Here is an 11,735-nt window from a genome sequence, read left to right on the forward strand (position 1 = left end):
TGAACCTAATTGGTGGAATTCATCTACCCATTCAATCCACAAACCAGGTCTGCTTGATGAAGTCATGGCTCATTTCTTTAAACACTGGTACGCTAATAAAATTTTTAAATAGGCAGATGATGTCTAAATACTACTGAATACCTGAGAGAAGATGATCTAAAAAAAGGCCCTCTGCTGAATCACTGACATGTAAATTACCTGGTATTGGCCTATATATAAGGAAAGCCATTAATCACGTGGAGGAATTCTTCATTTGAAAGCGAGGGTCTGACCATAATAGTCTTCCTTAGTGTGAGTGTGGCAGTCCCACCTTCACTTATCTGATCTCCTTTTTGATTCTGCTAATAGATAGCAAGAAGTTCTTAAAGTCTTTACCCTTTATCTCTGAATTTCTCTAAAAATTTATAGAGAGCAGCCGTAACTTCTTTATTCCTCAAGCTGTAAATCAAGGAGTTCAACATAGGTGCCACCACAGCATAGAATAGAGCAACCGTCTTCTCCTCTTCCACTGAGGAGGCTGACCGTGGCCCCAGGTAGGTGAAGATGGCAGTCCCAAAGCACACGCAAACCACAGTGAGGTGAGAAGCGCACGTCCCAGACACTTTGCTACGTCTCTGAGTAGAACAAATGCGCAGAATGGCAACAACTGTACGACCACAGGAGAGCAGCACCAGGGGACAGGGAAGCATGATCACCGGAAATACTGAGGCAACCACCATGACCTCGCTGAAGTAGACGTCCACACAGACTAGCCGCAGCACTGCTAGGGTCGCACAGGCAAAGTGATTAATAACACTGTGACACGGGAGAAGCCGAAAGGTGATGATTGTTTCCATCAGTGAATTCATGAAACCAGCCACCAAGCAGCCGGCAGCCAGCCCCAGGCACAGCCCTCTGTGCACGATGACTGTGTAGTGCAGCGGGTAGCACACCATCACGCAGCGGTCATAGGCCAGGGCTCCCAGCAGAAAGAACGCAGACCCACCCAATGCCAGGGGTGCATAGAGCTGGAGCACACAGCTGTGGAATGGGATGGACTTCTAGACTGAGAGCAGGTGGGCCAGCATTTGTGGGGCAAAACTGTTTACATAACAAAGGTCCACAAAAGATAAAACACTAAGGAAGAAATACATGGAGGTATGAAGCCTGCTGTGCAGTCCGATCAGAAGAAGAATGAGGAAATTTCCCACAACAGTCGCCAAGTACATGGCCAAGATCAAGACAAAAAGGGAGACTTGAGTCCCCCAGTCACTGGACAGCCGCAGCAAAATGAACTCACTCACCCATGTCTGCGTTTTATTTCCCTGGCCCATGAGTTTCTCCGGACTGAACTAATGATGTCAAAATAACAAATTAAGGAAAATCAGAATTGGAAGGTGGCTTTTAGACCACAGGGAGAACCTACCCACCTGAACTTAAAGTTCTCCTTGAATGTCTCGGCCAAATCATCATCCAAACTCTGCTTGAACATATCCGTAGATGAAGAACACAATGGGACCCAGTTTTGCAGCTGGAAATCAAGGAGAAAAAAAGTTACATTCTTGAAATTCAATTTACTGGAAGATAATTTCTTCTCCTAAACATCTGCTCTTAAATGGAGGAAAGAAATTAATGAAGTGGTCAGACAAAATCCTAGTCAATTTAGTAGTTATTATAGGGGATAATTTCTTTCTTTCTGGTGCGACATTCTTTAGCCCACATGACTTTTTCTGAATTCTACATGATGTTCTATACCATTTTTTTTAAAATGTGTGTGTGTGTGCGCGTTTTTTTGTTTGTTTGTTTTTCAGTAAATTTATTTATTTATTTTTGCTGTGTTGGGTCTTCGTTTCTGTGCGAGGGCTTTCACTAGTTGCAGCGAGCGGGGGCCCCTCTTCATCACGGTGTGCGGGCCTCTCACTGTCGCGGCCTCTCTTGTTGCAGAGCACAGGCTCCAGACGCGCAGGCTCAGTAGTTGTGGCTCACGGGCCTAGTTGCTCCACAGCATGTGGGATCTTCCCAAACCAGGGCTCGAACCCGTGTCCCCTGCATTGGCAGGCAGAGTCTCAACCACTGCGCCACCAGGGAAGCCCTGTTCTATACCATTTGACTTTCTTGTTTTGTTTACTCTGGATACCTCAGACACAACTCTACTCACCCCTCCTTAATGAACTGTATCCATGAAATCCTGAATGTTTTAAGTGATATTCTCATACTTCTTATTACTAAGTGATTTTGAATTTATTTTCTGTAATTTGCCCTTTTAATTTGAGAGTGGCAGGTGGAAGGCCTCCTCTCCACCCACCTCATACCAGTGGCCCAGGTGGGCAAGATCAACCCAGGATGGCCAACTTCAAGACTCAGGCTGAATGAAGAGAAGGTATACAGAGCTGCTAAAGTTTATCTCTTATGTCCCCCAAGGGAAATTTAATAAAGCATGTAATGATGTCAGGTTATTACTTAATAATAATGTTTTCTCAAGGAAGGGACAACTTATTTCCCAATATAACAGGGATCAGTCCTCAGCAGAGAAGGCAGAAGGATAGAAAATCAGGTCTTAATTACAGAACATGACGACAGAGACAGTAGTAGTTTTTTGACCCAAAATCAAAATTTCTTTTATGTTTGCTCACTTAAAGAAAGAAATAAGTGATCCATAACTCAAATACACAGATGGGAGTTTGAGGTCTCTGAGACCATCCTGTGACAGTGCATGAAAGAGTCACGTGAAGAGAATTATTCCCATGGCTTCTGTACTATTCATGCTATAATTATAGATGGACAGCAGATCACACTTATTGAAAGTTTCCAGTTTCAGCATAAAAACTTTTAGAATGACTGTTGCAGATCACACCACTTGTAACACAGATGGTTGGAGGACTTAATATTATAGTTTATTATCATATGGTTAGTTATAAAATATTCAGAATTTAATATTGCTTTGAATAAGGTCCAAAATGTCAAGGAACTATTAAAAAGAGAGCTTTCAGAAATTGAGTATCACACAGAAATTAGTCGAAATGATCAAACAATGTCAGATACCACGTTCAAGGCCTTGCACTGAAAGCATTCAGTCACTTACACCAAAATTGATTGGAACAAGACACTGAACTGCAACATTGGCAAAGAAATGCACAATATTTAAAGATATAAATAATATTCTTCACTATATGAAAAGATAAAGAATTCAAACTCTTGATGACAAATAGGTATAGTTTATAATCAAGAATGAGTTTTTTTCTAGAATGTTGAAAATTAACAGCTTGTCAGCCTCACAGCTACAAACCAATAGCCTAGTCTTAATTATTGTGCATTCCCTTCTTTGTAATTTTATTTTGCATTTTACCTATTTATAAATCAATTTCTTTTTGTTCTGCTACATTTTACACTGGAATAAAAATTATTGTCATTATACTTGTTGGAAATTTTCCTAGTCATTTCAAGCCATGATAAAAATATGGACTGGTAATATCTACAGTGCTTTCCTATTCCTATGTAAATGGACTCTGGCATTCCAATGCTTTTTAGAGATTTACCAATAGCTAGAGACCACACTATAAAATACAGCTAAATGCAAGACCCATCCATCCTTCCGCATCCATTCACTTTATTCCCAATATATGGCTGCCTATGCTTGCAGTTTTCAGAATATTTGGACTGAGAGAGTCATCAGGCCCATTGTGACAGACAAGGGAGTTTTCTGGAAAATTCATTATAAGTACTTTATCTGGGGATATCAGTTTTGCATCTAAGCATCTGAACTATATTTTCTCCACATGGAAGTGTTTGCTCTTCTTTTTACTTTCTCCTTCCCCACCTAATATCATGATGGCTATAGATGGCCATGATGTGTATATATATCATATATTTGTGGTTCCACGTATTAGTGAACTCACACAGTTCAAACCCATGTTTCAAAGGTCAACTGTATATATGTGTGTATTTTTTTCAAAATTGCTAACAACATAGATATTGAAGAAATTAATATTTTGTGTTTAATGCTTTATGTTATGATTTAATTAAATAAACAACTATGTAAATCACTAATAAAACCTAAAACATACCAAAGTGGATGAATTGTTTCCAAGAAGTATTTCTACTGTGACCTGTTCTTTAAAGGAATACCAGTGATTTGTCCTACGTTGTATGTTCAGGCCTGTCTCCCGGGGCTCAAATATAACTGTGATGCAGGAACTCTTCCAGGTTTATCAGCAGGTATATATGTGCAGATAGGTAGCATGGATGTGACAGTGATAGTTAACGGTAGATTCATTTACACTGTTTACACTTCTATAACCAGGACTCAAACGAATGTCAATTTTTAAAAGTCAATGTAACAACAAAAATATAAATGGTGTCTTTTTACCTATCTCCAAACCATATCCCAAAAAAAGGGTATCTGTGCTTAAAGTCATGTTGCTTTTGCTCAGTAATGAAGTCAAGCAAGTGAATTTCCAAGTGACACATTACTTGCAAGCAATTTTGTCTTTTTTAAATAAAGTACATTTGATATTTTTAAAAAGTGATGTGTAAAGTCAAAGTAAACCTGTTTCTTTGTAAAACTGTTTCAAATAATTTAACAGGTCAATTGCCCTGTGAATCACTGAATGGAAGGTTCAGTTTTAGAAAATGTTCTCAGTCTTGTCTATTATTTCGGAGACAGATGGCAGGAAGAAAACAAACAAGCTCCTGAAACACTTTTGCCCAGAGTGCAAAAATCCACTGGAGTGGGAAAGATGGTAAGAGAAGAAATAAGAATCATAATTACACTTATTTTTATACTGAGTTGATATAAATACTTCATTTGCTGAACACTTACTCTGTATTAGGCATCATACTACTTTATACATCTACTAATATAATATAGTATCATAATATTCACAACAACACTCTGAACTTTGGCTTATTAGCTCTGTTTTACAGATGGGAAAAGGACTAGACCATGGAGGAGTCAGCAGGTAAACAGGATTATCTGATAGCCTGGGGCACATCAATCATCCTGCTCCTACACATAGCAGACCTTGTGTATAGCACAGTCATTTTTTAAAGGTTGTGGATTCACCTAACATGGAAATCAGAAGACATATCGAGAGGACTAATTGAGTTCCTACTTTTGATCCATTTACTTCACAGTCATGGTGGACCAGAGTAGGTACTTCTCACTCACCTATGAAGTTGAAGTCTGGCCTTCAAGCCACATCAGCAACATAAGGAAAAGAAACACAGCCCATCACCCCTATTAGGGACTCTCTTCATGACGTATGTGATTAACTGGCCTCTTTCATAAATTTGAAAAGGTGATCATGCTTCTACTTTGTGTCTCATATGGTGATGAAAACACAACATCTTATAATGGATACATGGCAGGAAGTTCTTTCTTCCTCTTATAAGAGAAAATTAAGGGCTCTAATTATGGAAAATAAGGAAAAAAAACAATTTAACAGAAATGGATAAATCGAGTGCTTATTTTTTTTAATTAGCTTTCAAAAGAAGATTTGAACCTAAGGATAGTTTTCTCTAGCCAAAAATATCCCTAACAAGTAAGAGATGAGACATGACGAAGGGTCCTGGTCTGAAGGTATGAGTTTTATCTGGTTGGGAAGATTTGTCCCTTCTGAGCTGTCTCCCACGGGGAACTTGGAATCTATTCTCTGTAGTGGTGAGTGCTTATAAATAGTGCCAATACATCCCCTACTGTGTAAACAGTTACTATTGCACTAACATAAAGAGTGGGCTATGTTTCCAGGTCACTTGGCAGTCACACCAAAGGTAGAGGAAAACTGTTGAGTGGCCATGTAGCTAAGCCAAAATCATTACACAGGTGGAGGAGAGAGCCAGGAGTTCTCTCCACTCAGAGGAACACTTTCCATAGTGTCCTCTTCGGATCCCACACATAAGCACACTCACTCACGCTCAAGCTGTTGACAAGCTCCTTTGCAAACCTACTTAGCTGTACACTCACAAACATAATCTGAAGAGCCAGAACATATTTTTTAGGATAAATTTCTACTAGAGGCCAATATATCAAGCCACCATACTCTTAGGTTTGAGGAGTATGGCAGGAGAGGCCATGGATCACAGGAACCTGGTTTCACAATTTATGTTGCTAAATAAGTGATGAAGAAAGACTGAAAATGCCTGGCTCACCTCTGGAGAATGGAGGAGGCCATCCTGTGCCTTGGAAAGATGGCAGGGCTGGGAAAGTTATGGAATTTGAAGCAAGTGCAGTTGGAACAGGTAACTTTTTATAACTTAGTGATAAAACCTCAAGGGGCCAATTATTTTTTGTTTATTAGATTTCTTTTATTTTCCATTTCCCTCTGTCTGGTCACTTCTGCATCTAACACCCTAACCTACATTTCAACTTTGCAAATGAACATTTTGTTTCCTTGTCCCTGGAGCATGGGAAGGAGCTTGCCAAACTTTAATTTCTCAAGGGAAGTGTGTCTGAGTCTTCAGTGATAACACTTTTGGATGGTGGGAATTTTTATCCCACTTTAGGACCGTGAAGATTAAATCGAAACTTTCTCATTCCAACTCATCCATCTCCACGTTCCTCTAAGCAATAGCTCCTGGACCAGGCAACTCACAGGACCACTGAGATGCTCCATGCTACATCATCTAATCCGAGGTTGGACAGGGAGAGTTTTTTATGCCAATCCCTAAACAGATGTTGCTTATTATTGGGCTGCTCTCAGGTTTGGAATTCTACCATCACATCCTGTAACCTTAGCAATTTCACCTTTCCCTTCACTTTAAGGAAGATGATCTTTCATATCCTGGTTTGTACTTAGGGATTTTTAGCATTGGGAACCTTTAATAAAAGTACAACCTCCTCTGTGAAAACCCTCTAGTGAGGATGTTAAGTGCTGTGCAGTGGCACCTCTAGTCCCCATTTTCCTTTCCCAGGAGTGGGAAGGGAGATTTCCACTGTACGCCTTGTCTATGTCAGAGTGCCCAGTCTGTTCTCATCCTCTGCTCAACTACCTGGCATTGCCCCAGAGAAGGGCTTATTCTGGGAGCTGGTGACAAAAGCATCTTCTGGTGACCTAAAACCATAAAACTCTAGGAGAAAACATAGGCAGTTTACTCTTTGACATCAGTCTCAGCAATATTTTGTGTGTGTTTGTCTCCTCAGGCAAGGGAAATAAAAGCAAAACTAAGCAAATGGGACTGCATCAAACTAAAAAGCTTTTTCATAATGAAGGAAATCATAAAATGAAAGGACAACCTACTGAACAAAGGAAAATATTTGCAAATGATATACTGGAAAAGGGGTTAATATCCAAAATATTTAAAGAAATCGCACAACTTAATATCAAAAAAAAAAAACCCCAAAGAGGTCTGTTAAAAAATGGTCACAGGACCTGAATAGACATTTTTCCAAAGAAGACATACAGATGGCCGACAGACACATGAAAAGATGCTCAACATCACTAATCATCAGAGAAATGTGAATCAAAACCACAGTATCACCTCACACCTGTCAGAATGGCTATCAACAACAGTTCCTGTTGGTGGGAATGTAAATTGGTGCAACCCTATGGAAAAATGTGGAGGTTCCTCAAAAAATTAAAAACAGTACTATACAGTCCAGTAGTTCCACTTCTGGGTGTTTTCTGAAGAAAACAAAAACACTAATTCAAAAAGATATATGTACTCCTATGTTCACTGCAGCATTATTTACAGTAGCCAAGATATAGAAACAACCTAAGTGTCCACAGATAAATGAATAAATAATGAAGAGGTGATATATAGCTATATACACAATGGAATATTACTCAACCATAAAAAAGAATGGAATTTTGTCATTTGTGACAACACAGATGGACCTAGAGGATATTATGCTAAGTGAAATAAGTCAAACAGAGAAAGAGAAGTACTGAATGATTTTACTTATATGTGGAATCTAAAAAAACAAAACAAACAAAAAAAAACAGAAGCAGACTTAACAGATAAAGAAAACAAACTGGTGATTGGAAGAGGGGTGGGAGGTTGGGGAAAATAGGCAAGAGAGATTAAGAGGTACCAACTTCCAGTTACAAAATAAATAAATCACGGAATGTGATGAACAGTATTGGGAACATAGTAATTTGTAATAGATTTATCTGGTGACAGACGGTTATTAGACTTATCATGGTGATCAATTTGTAATGTATATACATGTTAAACTACTATGTTTTATACTTGAAGCTGATATACTATTGTATGTCAACTATACTTCAATTTTTAGAAGTAGAGTAACAGGATTACATGGTGCAAGAACAAACGAACACATAGAATAGAATTCAAAGACAGACCCATATATAGGTAAACTTAATGTACATGAAAGTTATTAAAATGACTGAATAAAGAATAGACTGTTTAATAAATGGACCACACATGGACATAAACACTAGATCCATATTTAACAACATATGTAGAAGCAGATGTCTAAAGAAATACTAAAATACTAAAGATAAACTAAAGAAATACTGTGAAAGGTAAAAGTATAAAACTTAATTAAATAACACAGAATATATTATGACCTAGATACAGGGATTTTTTTTTTTAGAAAAACAAAACTTCGTAAGCATAAATCATTGGACAAAAATGCGATAATTTGGATTATATCAAAATGAAGGTTTTTCATTCAACAAAGGACTCTATGAATAAAACTGACAGAGAGGCGATGGATCAGAGGTATGTATTTGCAATGGCTATAACCAAAAAGGATTCATATTTATCATATACACACCAACAAGGAAATGGTAGAAAACTCAAAGGAAAAATGAGCAAAGAAGATGAACACAGAGTGTCCAGCAATAGAAACCCAAAAGGCTGACAATATGGTTCACTCAGGAAATATTTATTTGGTGCTGACTGTAAGACAGACACTATTCTATATTCTTGGTACATATATTTACCTGAACCAAAGAGCCCTGCTCTCAAGGGGCTTACATTATATTCTGGGGGCAGTGGAGGGATGACAGACAGACATTAAACAATGAGTTAACTGCAAATATGTTAGAAAAGATAAGTTCTTTGGAAAAAACTAAATAACAAGGTAAGAGGGAACAGGAGTAGGGGGCAAGGAGAAAGTCTGCAGCATCAAATAGGGCAGTAATGATAGTTAAATGAAGAATTGGAGGAGATGAGGAAGTGGCTGAGGAAGCAGCATTCCAGGTAGGGAGGCATAGTTCGGAGAAAAGCCTGTGTTCATTGTAAATACTTCGGATTGAATTCTGAATAACTGCATGGTTGAAAGAAGGAAGGACGTGATTCGAGTTCTGTTTTAAAGGGACCACTGAGTGCTGGGATATAAGGAGGAAGGACGTGATTCGAGTTCTGTTTTAAAGGGATCACTGAGTGCTGGGATGTAAGAATAGAAGCAGGGAAATTTGATGCAGGCAATGGCAGTAACCCAAGTGGGAAGTCAGGGCGGCTCACACTGGGGTGTAAGAGTGGAGATGCTGAGAAGTGATCATACTATGTATGTATTTTGAAAATAGAGACAACAGGCTACTCTTGCCAATTTATGAGAGAAAGACTGGGAAATTGCCTAATCACTGCAATGATGGAGTTACCACGAATTGAAGCGGGGAAGGCATGGATAGAGTGGTGCTGGGTGAAGGCAGACAAATCAGAAGTTCAGCATATGAAGACACGTTCATACTGATTACTTACCAGAGTAATGCAAAGTAAGACAATTTTATATCTTTTAGGCTAGAAAAATTCAAAACGTGCAGGCTGTGGATGGATAAGAGCCGTCAGGCACTGACGTACGAGTGTAGACTTATAAAGCCATTCTGGAGAGCATTATCCATTACCTAGCAATTGGCTCCTGTGTATATTCCTTAAATAAATTCTCACAGGTCCTTAAGTGCACATGTATTATGATGTTCACCATCGGGCTATATGTGGGGGTAGGGAGCTGGGTACCATAGCTAAAATATGGTGAACACCGTGGATTACTCTGAACAGTTAAAAGTAATAGACTAGCAATATGTATCATTCTTAAAAATATAGTGTTGAGGAAAAAAAAAAAAAAACTAAGATACAGTCTGAGTAGTTTATATTTTAAATACATAAATGTACTCTCAAACATCATTATATGCATTAAACATATCAGAATAGTTGAGGAATAAAGAATGGGATAAAACAGAATTAATTAATAAAAGAAGCCTGCATGGGTGATAATATCTCATCTACTGAACAGTATTATGAACCAATTAACTCTGAGCCTGAGATTTTTTAAAGCCTATTTACTATTATACTAAATTCCAACATGCATTATCTTCATATATTTCGTAAGAGGCAACCTCTAGAATAGTAAAGAAAATTTCAATTAGTAAATCAATCGGCAGGAATTTATTAGCATTGTTAAGGCACTGGGAACACAAATAAGATAAAAGGCATAGCCCTTGCTCTCAAGAACCTTACAGTCTAACTGATGAATATAATACTTTGCCCTTTCCAAGGTAGAAACTTGAATTTTCTCCTTGTAAAACTGGGAGATCAAAACATCTCTACTCTTGAGATTTTACTCAGAAATTTGAGCCCAGTTATTCATGATGCTAATTGATAGGATTCAGAATTTCCAGTGAAAGGAATTATTTATTACTAAATTTATTAGTGCTTATTAGTAAATTATTAATACATTGGATAAGTCTCAGATTTCACATACAAAAAATGTACAGGTCTACAATTATTTTTTCCATGAATGTCTATGACTTGTTAAAAAAATTTTCCTTTTATAGAGATTTAGCCGTTTTCTTCCAACCCTTGTTAGACAAGCAGTGTGCCATGAGAGCAGAGAGAGGAAGGAGTCAAAATGCAGATGAAGAAGCAGGCGGCAGCTGGACCAAGTTAGGTCCTGTACTTGTGGAGTTTGGATTTTATTCTAAGCAGGAAAAGGATGTGACTTGATTTATTTTCTAAGATAGAGGAGACTTCTATAGATCAAATGGCCCAGGTCACTCAAATAAATTGTAGGGAAAAGAAAGAGTTGGAGGGGACCTATAGATTAATGAGATTTCAAAGCGTATCAAATTGAAAAAAATGGGCAAAATTAAACTACAGTGACAGTGACTAGGGATGTTTGCTTGAATAATACAGCCATAAAGAAATGCAAGACAGTGATTACTACAGAGGTCACTAGAGCAGTTACTTTTGGGAAAAAGTTGTGATTATGATGGGGCACATGGAGTGACTGCTACAGTAGCTGGCAGAACTGTTTTTTGTTTTGTTTTGTTTTGTTTTGTTTTTACTTGAGTGGTGGTTACAAGAGGGTTTGTCTTACAATAATTCACTAAGCTACACATTTATTTAGTGCGGTGTTCTGCCTGTGTTTTAGTTTACAAAATAAAGTCACAAAACAAATAATAATTTTAAAAATTAAAGCTGTTGTGTGCAGAATAGAATGTAGAAAGCAGAAGTGGAAACAGAGAGACCAGTTGATCACATATTTTGTTGACAAGCTAATGGACTCTATTGCTGGGTAGGGTGTAAAATAAAGGAATCAAGAATTACTCTGATGTATGATGGATCCTTTTACTAAAACAGTGAAGGTGTATTGGGGCAACAGGAAAGGAACAGCTTGGGATAGAGGAAGCAAGAACAACAGCTCTATTTTAACTATGTTATCAATGAGATTCATATAATGTAAGTGAAAGGAGTTAAGCAAGCCTTGATACATGTGTTTGGAGATCATGAGAAAGGTCTTGTCTGGCTTGGAGCTAAAAAATACATAGATAGATAAATAGATAGAGACAGAA

The 11,735-nt window shown here is 38.0% G+C and overlaps 1 protein-coding gene across 1 annotated transcript; it reads right to left on the reverse strand.

Moving 5' to 3' along the window:
- Positions 1-371: 371 nt before the first annotated feature.
- On the reverse strand, positions 372-1,400 carry LOC113618531 (olfactory receptor-like protein OLF3). The gene is given in 1 exon segment (XM_027102755.1): positions 372-1,400. A coding segment is annotated over 1 exon segment (942 nt). The 5' UTR covers positions 1,314-1,400.
- Positions 1,401-11,735: the final 10,335 nt, after the last annotated feature.

The sequence above is a fragment of the Aethalodelphis obliquidens genome, unplaced genomic scaffold (assembly GCF_003676395.1).
Source record: "Aethalodelphis obliquidens isolate GAN/ISIS:26980383/991018 unplaced genomic scaffold, ASM367639v1 scaffold5, whole genome shotgun sequence".
Lineage (NCBI taxonomy): Eukaryota > Metazoa > Chordata > Mammalia > Artiodactyla > Delphinidae > Aethalodelphis > Aethalodelphis obliquidens.